At 37.2% G+C, this 23,762-nt stretch overlaps 1 protein-coding gene across 3 annotated transcripts in view; it reads left to right on the top strand.

Moving 5' to 3' along the window:
• The first annotated feature begins 2,914 nt into the window (after positions 1-2,914).
• Positions 2,915-23,762, top strand: part of SPARCL1 (SPARC like 1) — a 37,008-nt gene continuing 16,160 nt past the window's right edge. Inside the window, exons 1-3 of one of the 3 annotated variants that reach the window (XM_081304124.1) lie at positions 2,915-3,333; positions 21,415-21,523; positions 23,193-23,256. In XM_081304124.1, coding sequence (XP_081160250.1) covers positions 23,203-23,256 — 54 coding nt within the window. In that variant the 5' untranslated portion in view covers positions 2,915-3,333; positions 21,415-21,523; positions 23,193-23,202. Of the gene's footprint in view, positions 3,334-14,366; positions 14,481-21,414; positions 21,524-23,192; positions 23,257-23,762 lie in introns of all 3 variants that reach the window. The other 2 variants (XM_081304123.1, XM_081304122.1) reach the window with 2 other exon arrangements.

Raw genomic sequence — 23,762 nt, 5'->3', positions numbered from 1 at the left:
AAGGGCTGGGGACGTGGTTCAGTTGTAATTAAGCACCCCTGGGTTCAATCCCAGGTACCTCTCCAAAAAAATAAATAAATAAACCTAGTTCAGTGCAAATGCTTGATAAACAGTTATTATAATGTATAGTTAAGGGAATAATGACAAGGGAAAATTTTGCATATGTCCAGTAGCAATGTAATTGTTTTCCAAATATTTTTGATCCATGCTTGATTGAATCCACGGATGCAGAACCCATGAAGGACTGACTAAAATGGGTTCTCTGGTCCTGCTACTGAAAGTTCTTAACTCCATAGAACCCCTGAGTGGAGCAGGAGATGGGTATACAGAGAGGCTTCAGATGTTGACCTATAGCTTTCATCAGTTTCTCAGAATCTTAACACTAAACAATTAAAAAAGAATACTCCAACTTAGATGTTGACATTTTCAGATCTCTGACCAATGTTGACACTATGTGGGTCAGTTCATATGCTGTAATGGAATAAGCTTTTGGTCAAAATTCCCTCATCCTATATAGATTGTGTAAGTTTTCTAAATCTGAGCTACAGCTCTATTAGGTGGCTATTGTTGTACTTTGATTGTCCTTGGCTATGAGCTGTAAACTGTTTTAGAAATGACACATTCAGAAACAATAAGAGTTTGGATATGTGCCAATGAACATTCCCAAAATAAAGCCATACTTCAAAGACATTATGAATTCAAAGCCCTCTTATTTATTTTTTAATTCATTTTTCTCTCTTATCTGTAAGAAATACAATGGACCTTTTTAATCATGTTATAGATTACTAAAACATCCTGTAAAACTGAAAATCAAAATTCTCAAGCTTGGCAACCTACAAATGAACTCTCTACATACATATGTACTTTTATGATATGAATACAGTTTGCTTTAACCAAGTTCCTTTTTTGTTAACAGATTTTTAGGAGAAATTTTATTTTGATCATTTCATAGAAATATGTCCATTTTAGTGTGAGGAAAAAAAAAACATTAGTTTGTCAAATATTTTTCCATAGCTATTTAGCTAAAATTTTATCTACATTTTCATTGAATTGATGTGATCAATTAAAATCACCTCATAAAGCCATTTCAAATAAATGGGAATTGTCAGAACAAGAAGTTAGCATTTGGTTCCCTGAGAAAATGTCTTTTAACTAATTAGGACAAAATCCTCAGAAATGCTTTTCCTACATATCCTGCACCGGTCTTACCATTCCCAGGCCCCTTGGGAGATTAAGAGAAAAGCAGCCTGTGTCTTCCATACCTCAAAGACCAGATGTGCACAGAGGCCTGGGAGAAGCGAAGACAAACACAGCCCACTACTTTATCCTTCCTCCCAAAAGTCTGCTCACACCCCAGACCTTGAATAAGGAAAAACATCCCATTGTCTGAGTCAAAAAGACGTCACATCCTTTCATCCTGTCCCTGGAAAGGCAATTTGGAGCAAGTAATCTTGATTCTAGAGAAGAGAGACAGCTCCCAGCTGCACTGCGACATGCTTTTGGTTCCTAGGCAAATTGCCCAGTTTCCTCTGCTCCCAAATTTCCCCAACTGCAAAACAGAGATAATTCTTGCCACCTCTATTTTTTTAAAAGGTAAATGTTTCTTAAACTCTTTGAGAGATTTGACTGAGGAGATATTTGCCTAGAATTATTGCCAGGATCTTTGTTATTTTTTTTTCTTTGCTTTATTTTTATTTTTATTTTTTTGCTTTTGTTGGGTTGTTTTGCTTTTGTCAGATTTTGGCATACTTTTAGAAAATCTAAATTCAGTTAGAACCATCCCTCTAATATTAATAGATCATTTACAATATGCAAAGCACCTGTTCTAGGCACCTGGAGAAGAGAGGAGGCACATCCCCCCACCTTCAAGGAATTTAGCAGGTTTGCAGTTGAATAGCACAACTGTGGTCAAGGTGACATGTCTGGAATTCCACTCTCCTAGTTCTGGTCCCCTGGAGTAACCACTTAACTTTACCCAGCATTGGTTTCTTATCCAAACCATAATAACTAACATTTCAAGTGCCTACTAGGTGGCAGTGGATGTTCTATGCAGTGTACTTGTGTTAAAGTACTTTCAACTCAGAACAATTGCCTGAGACAGATTACTATTATGGTTTCCATATTCATAGTCTCGTTTTACAGCTAAGGATTCTGAAGCTTAGAAGGGCTGTAAAGTTGTTCCAGGTCATACCATTAGGATCTGGTAAGGCCAAATTGCAAATCCAAGCTACTGGTCTCAACTTCTGAAGACCTAACCACTGAACTACACTACCCTCCAGTGGGAACAGTGAAACTTACCTCTGATAGGGTTAGGAGGATTAACTGATATAATGCATAAAAAGCTGCTAGTGCGATGTCTGGCACATAATAAATAAATGCAGCAGTCGGAAAAATCAGACACATCATAAATAATCAGAATGTCATGTCAAAAGCAAGCAACCACTCCCAGTTTATTTCTCAGGAAAATCCCTCTTATAAACCAAACATTATAACCATGGAGTTATAGGAGGGAGCTGCATGTGGGGAGAGCAGTCTACAAACTGCAACATCTCTGAATCATCTCTACCATAAGGAGCAATGGTTCATGCATATCTAAATTTCCAAAGCTCCCTTGGAGAACTGCTAAAGTAGCTGAAGCACCCCCCTCGATTAAAATTCAGACTGCATTTTCGAGAACAATTTCCAATCAAGCAATGTAAAAATGCATCTGTTGCAATTATTCCCCTCTGTAACTCCTGCTGCCCAACTGCCTTTTGGAAGAAACAACAGCATGAAGTTTCTTTTCACAGTCTGAAAAATCAAAATCCCCATAAAGCCATCCTGCCTATGAAACCTTCAGAGCTGTTTCTTTTTTTTTTTTTTTAAGGAAAAATGCATAAAGAGCCAAGTGCTTATATTCTGGCCAAGTTATGAGCCTGTGAGAACAAGAGCTTGAGGAGAGGACTGTTAACTCCATGCATGCCAGCAGAATTAGCTCTTTCCCTTCGGGCTTGCACTGCCTGCAAAGCTCACCCTGCCCTCAGAGTGAGAGGCCAGCCTGCTAGAGAAATCCAGGAATCTGCAACAAAAACGATGACAGTCTGAAATACTCCCTGGTGCCAACCTCCAAATTCTCGTCTGTCACTTCAGACCCTGACTAGTTGACAGAGCAGCAGAATTTCAAGTCCAATAGACTTGAATGTGCTTCTGGGCAAAGAAGCACAGCTAACGATGGAAGGGATTTAAAGAGTTTCTCTTGGGTATTTGTCAAACTTTTATTTCCTGGCTGTGCGCAAAGAGGGGATTCAAGTTCAATTTTCTATCAACGCTCTGCATCCAGCCACCTAACTGAAGGTAAATTTTATAATTTATTGTCTATTTGCATTTGTTAAGCTGATTTACATGAATCTGATAACGCTGTTTAATAGTTTTGCCTAAATAATATGAAGTTATTTATTTTTTTTAAAAAAGGCTTTTTACCTAATTTACAGAAAAGCTACTGAACAGAGAATTTTGCCATTTGTTATTCATGTTTCCTTTTTTCCTACAAGATTAAGTAGCAAGTACTAATGAATTATAGTTTTAGTAAAGACCAAGAAGAGAAACAGAACTATTGTTAGCTGGAGTAGCATTCAGATCTTGATGAAGTCTGAATCCTGAAATGTGTTTTGTAGAAATACTTCACTAAAATGTGAGATCAACCATAGGGGAAGTTAATTAAATAGTTTTTTTAAGGTGTATGTCTTCGATATTTAAATCATCTAGTCATTCAATCACTAGAATGACTCCATAGCTCCGGTCTGTATCTAACAGCAATATAGAATTGGAACATTTTGCTGAGGTAAGAAAATCCCTCTCATATTTTATTTTTATTTGTTATTTTTAAGTTATTTTAGGTTATCTCCTTCCTCATTTCCTTTTATAGGTTTATAACTGTTTCTTGTCCCCTTTTATCATTTGTTAAGATGCACACACAGGGACATAAAATTTCTCTGATTCCTGATGAAGTCTTATTTAGAAAAGCAAAAAGGGGGAAAGAGAATTTAAAAGCTAAAGGCATACAACAGTTCTTATAAAGTTTTATCATTTCTGGTTCTGTCTTTTAAAATATAGCAATACTGCAAGGAGGGCTTATTCATTCCTCTAGGCATTAAAGGTTACCCTGCAGGAGAAAACTCTGCTTTCAACTGCAGATCAATACTGCTGAAACTGTACACCGAAGGTACTGCAGAAGGAGTATCTCATTTGCATTGCCTTTCATCTGCAGAGGTTAAATATGTCACCTTGGCAATGTATCTGCACTCTCCTCTGGTCTGGGGCCTAAGCACACTGAGTAGAAATGTTCACTCAGTCCAACTCAGCAAAATCTTTTTTTTTTTATTCTCCCCCTTTTCTCATATATAACAGCTTTTTTTGTTCACATCTCACTCAGTTAAACATTTGTGGTTATGACTATTGTTAACTATGACATTTTTTTTTAAAAGGAACCCTTCCTGGGAAAGATTTATGTTTATATTTCAGATCATCCCACAAGATCTAGCAAAGTAGAGCAATCTATCTCATCTGCTTATTATTCAATTAACTAATGCTGCTTTCCATAGTTTGGAAAAGATTATATACATGTCATTCATGAACCTTGCCTTTTTCTTTTAGAGAATTTTTGTACAGCCATTGAGCAATTAGAATACTTGAGGATTTTCTTTTCCTGGTCCTTAGGGATTTAATCCCCAATTTCTTCTCATGGCTCAGTTTCATGTATCAACTAAGTAAAAGTAATAAACAGTGATGACAGAAATAAAATGCATAAGTGATATATCTGAACAACTCCAAAACATTATTCATTTCATTTCCTCTTGAGTGTTATTTTTACTCAGTTGACTTGTAGCAGTATGTGGACATTGCTATTTTAGTTAAATACAATGTCCAGAACATGTTGGGAACATTTTCCATCAAAAATATAAACAACTTGTTAAAAGACTTGAGGTGCACTTTATTTTCATATATCACTCTGAAACGATCTTCAGTGGAGGAAAATGGAACCCCATAAATCCGGGAGAACTTCCTTGATGGATCTGGCTTTCTGAAAGACGCCCAGCCAGGCCAGAGTCTTGTTTATATAGGTCTCACAGGGCATCTTCTGCCAAAAGCTGAGCTCACAATGATGGTCCCAACTATCATTGGCCTGGTTTTTGTCTTGGGCATCAACACATGGACACAACTCCAGAAAACAGAGGGTGTGGTCTTGACCAATTGTTCCAAAGGTAGGGGGCTGGTCTAATAAAGCAAATAAGACTGTGGAATATTATTTATACATGACCATAGAGGTCTGTTTTATTTAAGAACATATAGATTTGATTTATATTCAGACTTTACCACTAAATAGCTCTGTGACTTTAAGCAAATGACTTAAAATCTTTGGGACTCAGTATCTTAAATGAGTAGCAACCTTAGACATTTGTTATATGAGAATTAAGAGAAGAAGGTAGCTGTGCCTGGTACATAGGAACTAATCAATCAAAGCTAACACAAAAGTACTGGCCTAGCTATGTGTCTGTGTCAAAACTTTAGGAAGGGAGCTTTCTCTAGCTTTCCCTTAGGGCTTATTCCTTGGACTTGTATATGTTGCTCCATAAGAATACGTTGATGCCAGGTCTGTGCCTCTGAATCAGCACAGCCCACTGGACAGAGCATGGCCTTGAGTCTTATTGACCTGGGAATCCTCACTCTGCCTCTCACAAGCTGTGTGAGCTTAGGCAGTCCCTTCACACCTCCAGAACTCAGTTTACTTGCCTGTTAAGCAAAGTGATAATAATAATGTCCACAGAGGAGGTCATTGTAAGAGTCAAACGAGATATTTCTTTAACACAAAGTACAGTATCTAGCAGAATACTTGACACACGGAAAATTTTTACCTATTATTCATAAGAAATCTCATATACCAGTGAGATACATGTTATACACTTGAAATGACAGTTTCAAGAGTAAAACTAGAGATCAAGAAGGAAATATTCTGTGAGTTGTCCTTTTTTTAATCCAAAGAAATGTAAAAGTAAATTTGGGGCTACTGGATTCCCCTGGGGGGCTCTAACATGAGATGTTTGTTACTGTGGGTCTCCATTACTTCATCAATTAGCAGCTTCTTAACATCCAAGTCACCAGGGAGTGTTTTCTGCCGCAACTACCATGAGGCAGAGAGAAGACCTGCTGCTCTGCAGTCAGTCCTGCTTTATTGGCCCACTTGGACAAGGGAGAAGTCCCCTAACTTTTCTCCTTTCACATCTTTTCTGGAGACAAGAATAGGGGTTTTGACTTACTCTAGAGGGTATTTTTTTCCTCTCTCACTGAAATTCAAAAGAAAGGGATTTTTTTATTTTGTTTCTTGTTTTTTTTGTTAACCTCCCCGCTATGTTCCTAGCATTGAGATGTCAGCTGCTTTTTCTGGCTCTGTGAAGCAGGAGCAGCCTGTCGTCATAGCGATGAAAGAGCATAAAGAGACTCCCCGAGTCATGACCGGCTCTGTGAAATAGCTTAGTCGGCTTCAAAATCCTTCTTTAGAAATGAAGTCTCCAGTCCTGGCTTGTTCCTTTCCTATTAGGCAACCAACTTATGTATACCAGTAGCAGTAGCTAAGTGTTTCCTTTAAAGATTCAGTGAATAGGTATTTAGAAAATGAACAAGAAAGCAACTAAAACCGAGGCCAGCCTACTATGGGGTGCAAGGAAAAAAACAACTGGGAAGGCAAATAAGGAGAAATAGAAATGGCCTCACTTAATAATACATACTGCACACCACAATCAGTCCACTTTCCAAGTTCCCACTGCCTCTTCTCATCGCCCGTGCTATTCAGGGGAATGCTTGGACAGCCTCTGCTCAAATCCTGGCACTCACCCTCTCTAGTTTTTTTAATCTTATCCCCTCTGGGCCTCTGTCTTCTCATCTGTAAAATAGAGATAATAACAGTCATAAAATTGTCATGGGAGTTGAATGAGCTAGTGTGCATATGAAACTTATGACAGTATCTAACCTGTGGTAAAGGCTGGTCGCTAAGCCCAAGAGCCTCAATTTCCCCTCCTTGTTATATGGGGATAACAGCTAATTCATAAAATCATTGTAGGATTAACTGAAATGATGGCTGTGAATGCTCAGTAAGTAGTAGTTGTTACAGTTCTTTTCACGGTTGGGTCTAACTCTGATAGTTCTTTTACAACTTGGAATTTCCCAGTGAACACATTGTTATAGTGGCCTTGAAATATCATCACATAAATGTGAAGCATTGACTTCTAAAGAGAAAAAAAGAAGTAATTATGAATTTTCTACTCTATTAAAAAGTAAAGAATATTCTTCTCATCTTGATTAACACCAAAGCAAGAGGTATTAAAGCATTATTCATGAGAATGCTTTGTATTGGGCTGGGGATGTGGCTCAAGCAGTAGCGCGCTCACCTGGCATGCGTGTGGCCCAGGTTCGATCCTCAGCACCACATACCAACAAAGATGTTGTGTCCGCCGAGAACTAAAAAATAAATATTAAAAATTCTCTTTCTCTCTCTCTCTCTCTCTCTCTCTCTCTCTCTCTCCCCCCCCCTCTCTCGCTCTCTCTTTAAAAAAAAAAAGAGAATGCTTTGTATTAAAGTTGTTTGGTTTTTTTTGTTTTGTTTTGTTTTTTGAGTCTCAAGTGTTTTCTAGGTCATGCAACTGTGTAAATAATATTTTTTATCTGGTGTCTCAAACAACAAACATACCCAGTGTTTACCCAGTATTTCACATGCTGTGAAATGCCAGATGCACAGGGAACCAAGCCAGAGAGGGCCGTGTCCTTCAGGAGCTTTCAATGTCCTTAGGGAAAGGATCATTAATCAAATCATCACATTAAGGAAAATTACATATGCCCAATATAAGATGACCTTGAATCCAAGGCTATCTTCAGTTTTCTAGTGAAAAATTCTGTCCAACCTGAATGTTCAAATGGATAATGTATTATAATGTATAGTTAGAATACTTGATCTATTTTTACACATACATATTTAAAATCTTATTTCATCTCAAATGTTTTTATACTTTAAAAAGTGTCTCACACATCCTGAGACAATTTTGTGAAAACTTTTCATACACATCCACATTTACATCAGTGTCATCAGTATGCACCAGATCCACTCTGTAATTATCTAACACTAAGCACATCATCAATCTTGGTGCAGGTTGTTTATAACACACCTTTTAAAAACCTGCTGATGCTGCAGATGTAATCCCCAGGCATAAGTCCTCGTTCTGTGGTGATGCTCTCCACATTTTAATTACTTCCCATATTGCTTTTTCCACTACTCTTTAAAAGGCTTATGTAAAACCACTTGAATCTATAAGTGTGGTTTTTTGAAAGTGTGTAATTTCAACACTCACAGTAATTAAGTCATGCCTCAAGAATAGTGACTGAGTCTTCTTCAAATATCTTTTAGCTCCTTTATCATCCATTCTGCCAAGGTGACCTTCCTAAGAACAAAACAAGCATTGCTTGAGACTATTTCAGACTGATTCCTGATTCAAAAGCCCCAACAGGCAGGAGCTATGTCTGTCCTTAGCTGAGACCCACGTGGTGGTAGGTTCATTTAGGAAGAATGGTGGGCAGATGAATGTCAGAGATCCAGAAAAGCTTATCATTGAGTCAGGGCATGTCATATACATTCCCAGAGCAGGGACAGCTTGATGTCAGGTGGTGATTCAGCAGAGAACTCAAAATAGAAGAGCTTTGTTTTCATCCTTAAGAAGACTTGAATGCCAAGCCATTGAGCTCTCCCCAGAGACTCATTAATACTTTAAAAGCACCCAAAGTATCAGTGTTAACTCTGGATCAGGTAACAGCAAGTATTTAGTAGCCAAAATATGACTAAGGGATTTAGTCTCTGATAACAAAGCCTTTGACTCTCATGTAAAGACAAGGTGAAGGAGCATGTTCTGTCTGAGTCTGATTATGAAGTACCCATAATAATCATTTTGTTTGCTACCTTTCCCAGAAAGGAAATTTTTCCATAGTTATAATAACTACTAAAAATAGTAGCCTACAGGCTTCCTCTGATATAAACGAATTCAACAGAGGATACCTGACCTTATTTGGATGTGTGGATGTACATCCTACAGGAAATGAAGAAGAAAAAGAAAATAGCAGGGAGAAGAGTCAAAGCAAATGTCTCCTTTCTCTAGGATACATGATATGTCTTTCTTAGGTCATTTGACTTTAGAAGAAATGAGAAAAATATACTAAGCCATAATAATCTGCCTTGAAAACCAAAAACACTGAAGCAGGTCCCCATATTCTAGAAGGGAAGAAAGACATTAGAGTTTTGCTGAGGCTGCCAGTAAAGGAGTCAGCAACTGGAAATCAAGGCAACAAGAGAAAAATTCAGCTAGAAAGATCTGATGCAAGGTCAGGGGTTGTGGCTCAAAGGTAGAGTGCTTGCCTAGCATGTGTGAGGCACTGGGTTTGATCCTCAGCACCACATAAAAATAAAATAAAGATATTGTGTCCACCTATAACTAAAATAAATAAACATTAAAGGAAGGAAGGAAGGAAGGAAGGAAGGAAGGAAGGAAGATCTGATGCAAAACTACCAGCACTAAAATTGCCAAAGAACCATTGATATGGCCAATAGAAAGGAGCAATTCTTTCAGAGGTGTGGTTGACTGTTCCAACCCTAGCTCAGTGTTCTCCCAGCTTGTTAATTCTTAGGAGAAAAAGAATAAGAGAGAGAAAACAAGAGAAGAGGAACAATGAGGCAAGCTGCCCAGTGAAGACATGTTTATGCTCAGTAAGTTTAAATGACAGGGCAATACACAGAACTTCAAAAATAAGATGTTTGTCTTTATATTTAAATGTATGTTCCAATTAATGTTCTAAAAACTAAGAAACTGAAAAGAAATTGGAAAAAAAATTGCTCTCACCTAATCTTACTCTAGTTTAAATTTCTGGAAAAATACTATAAATCTGAAGTGAATCCAATTATAAGAAAGAGCACAATATTAATCACAGGACCCCAAATAGATTCTGGTTGTTTGTGTAAATTCACTACCCTATCTAGGTGGAGAATGATGTTTTAGGGTATACCAGACTTTGGACATCCTTTTCTTCTCCAGAACATACAAATTTCAGGACAAAGAGAGATTAGTCGGAGGGTTTCATTTGGAGGAATGTCCTATGTTTCCTACCTAACACATTTCCCAAGCAATTACACACAGACTCTTCCAGCTTCCACCTGAAGGACCAAGCACTTGGTCTTAGTGGCCAAAGTGGGAATTTCTTTATCAGAGATTGGGAGTAGCTGCTATGTACATGGCCTACTCCACTGAGCCTTTCAGGCCAGAGTCTGCAGGCTGGGCTGAGCTACATTTCCAGCTAGTTGAAAGGATATTCAGGCCCTTTTCCTTGTTTTTCCAGGGAAACAGGCTGGTGGAGCTGCTGAGAAATCTAATTACTACTTCCTTTCATGGTGAAATCTAATTACAACCTCTCCTGTGGTGAAAGCCAATCCTTTTAATACAAAGAGAAGCTAAATAAAAGGGCTTCAAGCAGGGGATATGCCTGCTCTGCCTTCTTTCTTAGGAGACTATGCAGAAAGGTGACAGTGACCTTGGTTTACCTTGCTTAAGAACAATGGTTCTAAATCTATCCCATGCTCCCATAAAAAGGAAAACTATTTTTATATCTGATGCGAAAAGTTTGGGGGTTTTCTAGTGATCCATTAATGGGCAAAGTAAATCTTGAACCAGCATCTACTCCCTCCACACACATATTTCCTGTTCAATAAGATGACTTTTCTTATCGAACGTGGAATGTCACGATAAATATGAAAAAAGAAAAAGAAGGGAGCTAAAAAGAAAGAAGGGCAACATTCTCCTATACTCTTTCTGATACCCTTAATGCTGTAAGCTGCCCTTTTAGCCAAACTTGTCACTTGAGATTAGTGAGAAGTAACAGTGCATCTTGGGGAAGGGTCGCCCCTAAATTCCTAAAACCTGAGGTAAACAGGTACCATTCTCAATTTATTTATTAATTTATGAAAATACATATTATATATGTACCTACCACAAATCCATAATTTCTGAAATAATAAAATTACTAATTACTTCCCAAGGTCCCATACCTACCCTGGTGTCAACATGCTGGAGACTCCATGAAAAGAGAAAAGGAAAGTATTAATAAAGTAAAAAATGTTATTTCCAACACAATATTTTCTAGGTCTAGTTGCTCATGTTTCTTTCTAAAGTTCCTCATTCCACAGCATTTTCAAATTTTGTGATGATATCAGCAAAATCATGTTTTGGGGGGCTTATCACACTTGAATATCCTGTAGCTTCTGATTGTCTTCAAAGATGAAGACTGCTACACTTCATTAAAAAAATGAAATTAGTGGCTAGGATTGTTGCTCAGTGCTAGAGCATGTGCTCAGCATGCATGGTGCCCTGGGGACCGAGTAAATAAATAAATAAGAATTAATAAAAATTTTAAAAACCAAGTGCAACAGTTAAGATGGCTCTACAATGACTTAAAACAGAGCACTTTTGACAGTAGGGAGGCAGCTTCATTGGCAGCAGATATTCAAATGAAAACTAAATTTTAAATCAGACAAGAACCCAATGAGAAAGTGATGGATTGGGTCAGGAAACTCAAATTTAGGAACTTGACAAGAGCGTAATTAAGTAGTTATTTTCCAAAAGTATGGACAGATTAAGCAGAGGCCACAGGGATCCTAGGAATAGATGAGAGAACACTTTCTAAACCTGTGGTGAGTCACCTATGAGAGGCTATGACTAGATAGTCACAGGGATCATCTCCTCCCAGGGTGGGACAAGAAGAAAGAATAGCCTTGGACCAGCTGTCTTTTCCTTGCCTGAAGGAGCTTCCTAGAGCTTTCCCTCTGAAGGCATAAATAAGCCACAGCTTTTTACCCTATTTTCAAAGAACTTCTCCAACTCCAGACCCAAAATCAGTTAGGATTTATCATATCTGCTTCTTTCAGGAAGGTGGGCAAAGAATAACGTTGCCCCACTGGGCAAGCATTTGTTTCCCTTATTAAATGCACTGGGCCCAATCAAGGAACATGAGGAGCTTCCTCCACAGGCTGCATCCTGAAGGGCCTTCAGCTTGCAGTGAGTGCTTCAGTCGTGGTTCACATCAGAACTACAAACTCCTCAAAGCACACCATTATTCCCCAGAAGGTCCAAATACCATGAGAATGAGGCTACCGAGAACTGTTCTTAGGTATTATTTGCTGTTTTTTTTTTAATCCTGGAAGAGATTTCTCCCAGTGAATAATTCTTGGTCAATTCACAGAGCTGAAAGCACTTGAAATTCCTCTCCCAAGTAGCAGAATTTAACAACTGACTTACTTATTAACAAAAGGGAGACAATTTCCACTGAATCCAAAGAGGTTTTATATTGTACTGGTGGAGTTTAACTAATGAAGGAAATTCAAATAAATCAGGCAAAAGAGAAAGCCAACAATGAGACATTCAGAGGAAGGAAATTCCAAGGAGGTAGAAAATAAAATAAACTAAGGGGTAGAAAGTACAGCTAAAGGCAGAAAAAGAATAGGGTTAATCTATTTGATCATTTTGGGGCATAGGCTTTAAAAAAGAGTTGTCACGCTATTAATATTTTGAAGCAAATGATTTAGACATTATTAAATCCTATGACATTACATGAAGGCTGAAGTATGGCCTTCAGGTGTGCCATACTCAGGAGTGGCACAGGGTTTGTGAAACCAGGAGTTCATACAATGTGTGGGATCTTATTTTTAAAAAATAGAAGACTCAAAATCATGTATAGAACTTTGTGTAGAGCCTTTTGTAAAGATCCTAAAACTCAAACTTCTTAGTTTTATGGTACATCCACTCTGTATGCAAATATCTATACCCCAAAGAATACACAAAACATAGTGTGGGGTATAAATTAATATAAATGTGAGGAAACACTGCAATCACAGAGAAAGAGGAAATAGAAGGATAGCAAAGAAAAATAAATATGGCCAAAATAATTCCCCCCAGTACACTATGAAGCAGGGAGGGACAGGGGCTTCTGAAGGCAAATGAGGAGAAAACAAAAAACAGCCTCATGGATCCATGCCTCATGGAGTTCTAGAATGAGACACAGTGAGATTAGTGAGCAATATGATGAGGAGCTCTGAAAGGAATGATGAAGAGGTGTGGGAAGGTGGTCATGGCACCATCTTGCCTATGAGAAGACTGTAGGACTCATCTAAATGTAATTAAAGAAATTCCTCAATTACACATTATAGAAGAGATGTACTAATTTCTTCTAAGCAAAAAAGAAACAGTGAGATCATTGAGAATGTCCCTGAAAACCCATCCTTTTGGGATGTCCTTTGATTTCCATGACTGGAATGTGCACAATTGAAAAGACTATGAACCCTAGCAAAGTAGGATGCTCAGAAAGTTCCCATTGGATGGATATTGCTATGAAGTTGACATGAGGTCACAGGAATGCACCAGTGGTACATAGGTGAGTTCCTTACCACAGTACCCAACTTATAGTATTAGCTTACACTAGGGTATGAAAAAAAACATAGATTTTTCAATAAAACTTGATGAACATAAGTGTTTCTAGCCTTGAGATATCTTAATGAATATACTTGAGTTCTCTTTCACATATAATAGTTACAAATTTAATGACTTAAAACAATAACTATTTTGTAATGTCTCAAAATTTTGTGGGTCACAAAATTGGGCAGGTCACTCAGGGTTACTCAGTTGGCAGATGGGCTGATCTAGAGTCTCCCACTTGGCTCCACTCACATGTCCTGTACTTTGCAAGGACAAATAGAAGGCAGGGGTCAGTAGGAGTGGCTAAATGGTTTTCTGTGGCATGAAAGTCTCTTCAAGTGGCTCAGGGCTCCTAAACAACTGTTCCAAGAGATCCAGATAAAAACTCCAGAGTTCTTACATCCTAGCCTCAAAAGTCCCAAAATATGCATCACTTCCATCTCAGTCACTATGTCAAGCAAGTCACCAAGGACAGTCCAGATTCAAGGAGAGAAGAATCAGACCACCTCTCCATGAGATGAGTTATAAGGAATTTACAGCCATCTTCCCTGTACCACAATGTTTATGGGTATTAAATGAAAATGTAAGAAATTGTCTCAAGACAGTTATACAATGTGCGTCAGAGCAGAAAATTATGAATGCTTATTTCTCAGGGAAATAGGGAGACCTATTTCTGTTATGCCAAATGTTTCATCTAGTTATTTGTTTTAATGGTATACTGGGTAGTCTGGACATTGGAAATTCCAAATTCTAGGCATTTGAAATCTCGGTTTCCCCAAAATGGCCTGGTCTACAAAATGCAGTCTAGCTGTCATCTTTTAACATTTCAATTTCCAGCACTGGGAAGTCTGGTAGTTGAAGAGATCCTGTTCCTAACAGGACAAGATCCTTCTTGAAGTTTCGCACCATTTCTCATCTTCAACCTCTCAAGATTCAGGAAAATACATAGAGGTATGAAGGGGGGAAAAAAGGAAGAAATTACTGAAGGACACTAAGTAACAAGAAAATTAGTCTCTGTGCATTATTAATTATTGGTGTTAAGCCATTTTCTGCCTTAAAGTATACCAAGAAATGATATTTTTTGCCTTGTTTTTATAGTTGTTAAAATTGCCAAATGACTATATGATTACATTTCAGTCTCAAAACAACTCTAGAAGACAAATGGAAAATATATTATGATTTCTCCTGTTTTTGTAGAAAAAGAAACCAGTGACTTGACCAAAATCTACTGGCTGATAAAAGGCATCTCAGGCCTGGAACTTAAATATTCCAATTTCATACTATGCTGCCATTGTTGAATAAGCTTGTTTATTTGGGGAAATAACATTTATCTAATTTCACATGGATGTTACATATTTGAATCTTCCAGAATAATAATGATGCATATTCAAAAATTCATCTCATTTGTGCATTTTTCATCTAGAATTTTATTTTCTCTTTCTGCAAAATAACAACCTGCATTTTGTAGACACAGCACACCAAATTTGAATATCTAAAATAAGTGACTTTTTACATATCCAAGAATAAATGGTATTCATCATATTGAGCAAGGACATCATGGTTTTCATTTTCAAAGTACTTTGCAAACATCAGCAAATTAAGTCTCCCTGAGTCTTCAATATGACACTCACTTGTTTTCAAAATATTGTTCATTTCCCAGTAAGTTCTACTCTCTTATTTATACAAGTCAGAGCATTTGTTCAGTTCTTCAAGTAAGACTCTAAAGGCCATGAAATTATTTCATCAATGTGTGGCAAATACAATTAGCTCAATGAGCCCAAAATGTCCCATGACTGGTCTGAAGGACAAAGCAGAAAACAATAGAAGAAGTCAAAGTCTTCTAAATTCTAAACATTGGATTGTTCCACACTGTCCAGATATTAGAAATTCAACTCAGGCATCTTCTTTATAATTGAAACATGAGGTGGTTTCCTGCTTGAATTGTTCTAAATGGCACAGCCATCTTTTGTCTTCAAATTGTGTTTTCAATTTCAGAATGGAAATAAACACAAGACTCCTAAAAAACAGTTCCATCCTGGGACAGTGCTGGAAGCAATCAGGGCCCATGCAGAGCTTCTCAAAATGCCTGCACAACCAGCCACCCAAAGTTACACCACAAACTCTATACTTGTTCTATACCTTAGACAACTCCCTACAGCTACAGAAGGGATTTTCAGCATCCTAGCTGCACCTCTGATTTAAAGATAATATGAAAATACCTCTCAGCTGAGAATAGACATTCATTCAGGAATTTTCTTATATCCTAAGTGTGGATTAGATCCATGTAAAAAGGTAAAATTTAAAGATTATCAGACAAGTAAATTTGTTTTTAATGAGTGAATTAAATATAAATATGTTCTGGACCTAAGGATCCTGGACATCTTAAAATCACCTAGGGGAGGAAGGTTTGAAAGGAGGATGGAGACAAAGAAAGTTCTTTTCCTTTATATCACACTTAAGGCATATTCATTACTCTTACATCAAACTTACTACAAGACATAAGTGACTATAATGATAATATTGTTGAGAGGCAGCAGGCAGAAATAATAATCACATAGGTCTGGTACTTCAGAGTTTGTAAAGTGCCTCTCCATTTCAATGGCTCTTTTGACACTGAAAGAAATTATTATTCCCACTTCGTAGATAAAGGCTGCAGAGATTTAAATAATTTGTTCATGTTGGCCTTTAGTATTTGGCAGACCCAGGCCCCAAAGCTACAACTTGTGACTTCTAGCCTGTAACCTGTCCCACTAGATTGTGATGTGAGAACACTGGACACTAGGTCCAAAATTCCCCATTCTTATTCTTGACCACCTGTTAGGCCTTGTACATTTGGCCAAATAATTTAGATTCTTCAATCTTATTTTTCTTTATATTTAAACATTATGTATCTTTCTTTCCTCATTGAATCAAATGAGAGTGTACATAGGAAGATACTTTATACACTGAAATGCTGTACAAATGTAAGGAAGCCATAATTAAATCCATCTTAATGAACTGATGTTTCTGGGGCCCTGCCTCAATTCATCTTTAAAGTTATGGTTTCCTCCCTTTTTGTTAAAGAATAAAGAACCCCTCATTCTCTGCAATGTTAAACCTTCTCCCTATTCATTAATATCAGACCAGCAAATATTTATCAAGGGCTTACCGGGGTTGTATTACCCTACTTAATGTTCACATCATTTTACACATAATGAGTTAAGACCTCCCAAAACTAAAACACTTTCCAAAGAATCTGAAAATTAAAAATTAAAGCCCAGAAAGTTCTATTTCAGAGGCTGTGTCTTTGAACTCTATGCAATACTGTCCTGCCGTGGCTCCCGTAACTTGTCTATTTTTTCCTGATTCAGTTGATGCTTAATAATCCACTCCAAAATTAAATGACTTTAAATTATATCCTCTTATTTGCTCCTGGTTCTGAAATCTGAACTGAACTCAGCTGAGCGGTTCTTCTGCTAATTTTGTCTATCATTTGTGGCCCAAGTGAACTGGAAGCACAGTTGAGGCTGAACAATCCAAGATGTCCTCATCTTCCCGGGTTCTCTCCACACCACCTCTCAGCATTTAATAATCTAGTCCAAGCATTTGAAGAGCATGTTGGAGGCTTCCACAGAAGCACAAACCCCAATGTACAAGTGTTTAACAAGCCTCTGCTGGCATCATGCTTGTTAATGTTACATAGGCCCAAGCAAGCCACACAAGGTCAAGCCTCAAAGTTACAGGGGTATGAAGCCGTGAGCTATGGTTTACTGAAGGCCATCAGTGTTTACTGCATCTTCTTTCTTTCCTTCTACCCCTTCAATTCTTTACTTATGCTTTCCCCCCAGCATAGACAATATTTGAATGACCATTTTTATTCACAAAAATTTCCCAAGACTGCACATTCAGTTTTGGCTAGCATTTTACTCTCCTTCCTTTTAAAGTCCAAACTTTTGAAAAAAGTGGTCCACACTCACTGTCTTCACTTCATCACTGTCTGTTTATACACTTTTCAATTCAGACTAGCTTTCACCAACCCTATGGAAAAAAATAAAAATAAAAACTTGCTCTAAGTACTCCATAACCTCTGTATTTCCAAAGGCAAAGGATAAATTCTTGGCCTTATTTTGCTCTGACCTCTCTATGACATTTAACATTTTCGTTTTCTTAGGTGACCCTTCTTTCATCCTTTGTATCTTTGGCTCTTCCCATCCTCTGAAGACATCTACTGGCCTTTATTTACCTAGATTTGGTCTCTTCTTTGTTCACTATATATCTTCTCATGCAAATAGCATCCAAACCATATTTTTAGCTCCAAACTCTATGCTTATCTACATACCAATTTATCCAAGTGTCTATTAGATAGCTCTACTCAAATTCAACAAGTTTATAATTAATTCATATTTTTTCTAAAATGAGATTTTCCTCCTACGAATCCCTCATCTTTGTGGTTAACACCACCATTTACCCAGATGTCCAAAGTAGAAATATGCTAACCCAAGATTCTTCCTTCTCATCTCTTTACAGTATCTAATTAGTCATGAAGTCTCATCTGCTCTTCTTTAAGTATGTCTCACAACTATCCAGAGGTGTGCTGGCAAATTTTCAACAGCCAGCACTCTGAGTGGGCAAAGGTAACATTTCATGGTTACCATGATGGAATCTTCCCACCATGACTGACTTTAAGCTCCTATATGATATCCTGGAACAGAACTGGGAAGGGACGTTTAGTAGTAGCACACATTATGTAGTATTTGCACCTAAAAATAAAAATATAAATACCTTGATAGTAGATAATAGAAAAATGTAGTAAAATAATTATAAAATGATGTGCTTTGAGTTATTTTTTCCATTGGTTTTAATATAATAATTTATAAGTGTATATAATTTAATTTTTATTGCTGGCATTGACAAATTCCTGGCTTACAAAATTCCTGAAATTTAACAGTTGACTCTCATGAAGCAGTACTGATTGGATGTATCCCTTTCGTTCACCATTTCTAAAACTACAGCAAAAATTCAAAGCTCTGAACACATCTCACTTTGATATTGCAATTGGCTTTTAAAGGCATTTCTACTGGTCTTTCCTCCACACAGCTGTCCCAAAATCCCTTTCTCAAATGCAGATCACTTCCACATTTATAGCCATTCACTGGGTTCCCATAGTTTTTCAGTTGGGATTTTAAATTCTTAATCAAATGCACAAGGGCTTTCACAAGCTGGATACCTGCCTTGATTTTTAGTTTTATCTTCCTCTACTTCCCCCCAAAATTTTTAGGATTTTTGCCTCGGAATCTTCACACATGCTGTTTCCACCTTGACCTTCCCATCCTTCATAGAGCTGACTACTTTGAAATTTGGTGTCCCCAAATTTCACATGTTGGAAACTTCATCTTCAAACACATATGTTATGGTATTTGGAATTGGGGCCTTTGGGAGATGATTGGGTCCTGAAAGTTCTGCTGTCACGAATGAATGAGTCCACTAATGGATTAATGGGTTATTGAAGGAGTGACTTCGTTATAAAAGTGAGCTCTCTCTGGCATTCTTGCCCTGAATTGCCATGCGATATCCTCCTCCTTTTATGATATGGTAAGAAAACTCTCATCAGATGCTGAGCAGAGTCTGGTGTCAGGACCATTGTGATATTTACTCAGTTTCCCCAAAAGAAGGCAGTGAGACAGATTAGAAATATTAAAGGTATAAGAAATTTAAGAAATAAAGACATATTAATACGTGAAACTGCAGGATCCAATGGGGACCAGCTCTGATGGAGACGATCTAATGACAAAATGGAGCCCACGCACTTTATTTAAATGGTAGGAACACCAATGGGATTCAGTGTGCAGAACTTCCTGAGGAAAACAGGGAGAAGATGGCAAAGGCAACTTGGCTGAGGCTAAGCAGGTTACCCCCATCTCCACTACTCCAGGCTGCTGCGTTTGAACCTAGGGTTGTCTGAGCCAATGCACAGGGTGTCCACATGATCTGAGCAGTCAGATTGGTGGAATTTCATCAAGAATTCACGGAAATGCAACCCTGCTGCCATGAGATAGTTCAAAATTCATTCAGGCCCCCAACAGTCTGGTACTATGCCCGTGGAATTCTCAGTTCCTACATCCCTAAGCCAAATAAATCTGTATTCTTTATAAATTATCTGGTTTCAGGTATTCTATTGTAATTTAAAACAGACTATGGCACAACTATTTATTAGTTTTCAAATTCCAGTTCAAGGATTACCTTCTCTGGAAGTCTTCCGTATACAGGGGCAATATAGCACAATAATTAAGAAGACAGACCTGAAATCAAACAGCCAGTTCTCAAATATTTACTCTTTGTTACTTCTCAGCTGTGGATCATGGACAAGTTATTTAACCTCTATGCCTTAGTTTCCTTACTAATGAAATGATTATACCAGAGTGCCCACCTCATAGGAATGTAGGGAAGATTGTTAGTATGTGGGTAATTGTAAAAATAGTGCCTAAGTACTTAGGACGTAGAAATGTTAGCTATTGTTAATTACCTAATTTTAAATGCTAATCTCTGTCATTTACACTATATTTATAATCATCACATTATAATAAACCCATTGATTTATTTGACTTCCTCCTTTGTAATTTTGTAATGCTGGGAGGCTGGGGGATTACTGCGTATTGAATCTAGGGGCAATTAACCACTGAGCCACATCCCCAGACCTTTTTTATATTTTATTTAGAGACAGGGTCTTGCTGAGTTGCTTAGGGCCTTACTAAGTTAATGAGGCTGGCTTTGAACTCAGAAACCTCCTGCTTCAGCTTCCTGAGCCACTGGGATTATGCCCAGCCCTCCTTTGTAACTCTTTTTCTTAAAATGTCTTTTTATTTGTTCTAATTAGTTTTACATGACAGTAAAATGCACTTTGATACATCATACATGGATGGAGTATAATTTCTCATTCCTCTGGTTGTACATGATGTAGAATCCCACCAGTTATATAGCTATATGTGTACATATTCAACATCTTTAGCAACTAGAGAAATGAAAATCAGAAGTACTCTAAGATTTCATCTCATCCCAGTCAGAATGGCAATTATCAAAAATACAAACAACAATAAATGTGGGGGGAAAGGTACACACATTGCTGGTGGGAATGCAAATTGGTGCAACAATTATGGAAAATAGTATGGAAATTCCTCAGAAAACTTGGAATGAAACCACCAACTGTCCCAGTTATCCCACACCTCAATTTACACCCAAAGGACTTTAAATCAGCATATTCCAAGTGATGCAGCCACATCAATGTTAATAGAAGCTCAACTCAAAATAGCTAAACTGTAGAACCAACTTAGGTGCCCTTCAACAGATGAATGGATTAAAAAAAGGTGGTATACTTTAGGTAGAGGGGAGTGAAGGGAGGGGAGGGGATATGGGAGTAGGAAGGATAGTAGAATGAATCAGGTATTATTAGCCTTTGTAACTCTTAAGGCAGAAACTATATTCTTGTACTTTGATAGTGTCTAGGAAGCGGTCAAAAAATGAATGGAAGAGTGAATAAGTGATGCAAGTTCTGGCCAACTAGACACATTTCTTTTTGACACATTCAGCTACAAATAGATTTAGGAATGTGGAGGAAACTCCTACCCTCCTGTGGTCAAATTAAAAGGGAATCCTTTTCCAAATGTAATTAGCCATTTAGATTGCTATAAAAACCAAACTCAAAAAAGAAATAAGCCTTTAACCCCAACACTTTTGATTATTCCTACTGCCCATTTGTTAAAAAAAAAAAGTGGTAAGATTCTCTTAGTCTAATTTCATTGTTATTTATGATGAATGTAAGAAAGGATCTTGAAGTTAAAGGAAAATTAGGTAAATTTGTGGCCAAAGTGGACTTTAAATGTTCCATTGGAAATTTTTTTTGACCTTACAGCAATTTTTTATTATTTTCTTGGACTTGAAGCTGTTTATTTAAGAATCACAAATTCTCTTGAAGATGAGTGGAAAGAATTAAAGTTTATTGAGCAATTGCTGCATGTCAGGTATTGTTATGAATAGCTCTAATAATCTTTACAAAACTGAGTCAAATATCATATTAGGGTTTCCCAGCAAAAATTGAACTGAGAAAGAGAGATTTATTATGAATATTTGGCTTGCATGATTATGATGCCAAGAAATTCCCATATCTGTACTCTCTGGAAACCCAGAGAGGCCCATAGTATAGTTCCAGTTTAGTTCTAACACTCAGAGAACGAGAAGAACTGAAGGTCCCAGTTCTAGTCCAAGTCCAAGGCCTAAGAACTGGAAGACTGATGGCATAGTCCTAGCCTGAGAGTATGAGAAGGCCAATGTCCCAGCTCAAGCAGATTAGCAAAAAGAATTCTCCCTTCCTCTGTTTTTTGTTCTATTTAGACCCTCAACAGATTAAAAGATATCCACTCACAAGGCTTAGGGAAATCTGATTTATTCAATCTAATAATTCAAATGCTAGTATCTTCCAAACAAACCCTTAAAAGATACCCAGAAGTGATGTTTAACCATATATTTGAGCATCTAGTGACATAATAAGTTGACATATAAAATTAACCATCAAAAATGTTATCCCCATTTTAAGATGGGGAATCTGAGACTCAGGGTATTAAGTAACTTGCCAAATATCACATGGATGGCAAGTGTTGGTCCGGGGTTCAAACACAGACCTACACCAAGGGCACTAGTCCCCCTCTGATAAACCAGTGTTCCTTGGTAATGGCAATGTCACTCCCCATAGGATATTTGGCAATGCCTGTAGACAGTTTTGGCTGTCATACTAGGGAGGGCTGGCGGACTGACACTGACATCTAGTGGGTTGAGGCCAGGAATGCTGCTAAACATACTACAATGCATAGGATGGATCTCCACAACAAAGAATATTCCAGCCCAAAATGTTATTAAACTATACACTAAGCTGAATTGTTTCAGATTTGTATAGTTTTTACAAATAGAACAATAATATACTGACCTATAAGTAACTAAACTTCCATAAATTTAATAAATACTTGTGGAATGAATGATGAATGCTAAATTTTGGAATAGAGAAAAAAAACTTCGTTTTTCAGTGATTGTTTACAATTAGCATTTACTAAAGAATAAAATATTTTAAGTGATTGTCAATAATAAAGATATAAGTAGATCTTACATATTTGCTGTGAAAATTAAAGTCTATAAGTAAAATATTTTATTTTTGATATAATAATCATAGAATATATTTTAGGTTTAACAATTTAAAGCTAAAAGATAGCAGCATTTAGGAGCTCATGAAATTCATAGATTTTCAATTTTAGAGTTCTAAAATATTAGAGCAAAGGATCATCTAGGCTGCCTCTTCACAGTTCATCACAATAGAAAGCTATGTCTAAAAAAGGATAAGTAAACTGTCTAAGATTCTTGGCCAGTTAGGGACAGTGCCAGAGCCAGAGTCCAGTTCTCCTGATAGTTTGAAGCTTCTTTTATTGTAAAGGAAAAATAAAATAAAATAAGAACTAATTTTCAGAGGGACAAAACTGGTAAAAAACTGTAATTATCCGACTTTTTAGACATACTATTCCACAAAGACAATAATCTCCTCCAAATACAAAAGACAATATCAAACTCAATGTTTGCTAAGATTATCTTTTAATCTTTCTGAAGGAAACTTTTTCTCATCACTGAAATTATCTTCTTGGTTCACAGGTCCAGAAGCATGAAGACTCTGCTATTTTTCATATACATCTTGGGAACTGCAGCTGCAATTCCAGTAAATTTCCTTTCTTCTGTCATTACATCTCTCCCTCCTGACATTTAATTCAGAAACCTACTATTTAAAAGGAAATATTCTTATATAGTGGCTTGAAGTTCTGGTTTTTATTTCAATTATATTCTTTCTTATGCAAACTGTAAATGCATGACTAAAAATCAAGATAAGGTGCTTTTCAAAAATATTTTCTCAGGTCTATCTGGTTTTATAAGATACAATAAATACAGCTGAAAGTGTTGACAGTCCTTTTATTAACCATAGAATATGGCCAAAAACCAAAAGTACAGGAAAAATAAATTCCCTATGGATCTCATCATATTGGTATGAGATATCTATGCATTTAACTTGGAGCGCATAAATATATCCACATCGACAGCATTTTATTCAAGATCGAACACATGCCAGATGAGAAATCCTGACAGTCTTGTGATAAAAACAGGAACCAATGGGAACAGAAGCACTGTGGTGATCATAAATGGGTTCTTATCTCATTTTGAGGCACTGTC

The sequence above is a fragment of the Spermophilus citellus genome, assembly GCF_964194105.1.
Source record: "Spermophilus citellus genome assembly, chromosome: 8".
NCBI classification, from domain to species: domain Eukaryota; kingdom Metazoa; phylum Chordata; class Mammalia; order Rodentia; family Sciuridae; genus Spermophilus; species Spermophilus citellus.
This window is presented reverse-complemented; position numbering and strand designations above follow the sequence as displayed.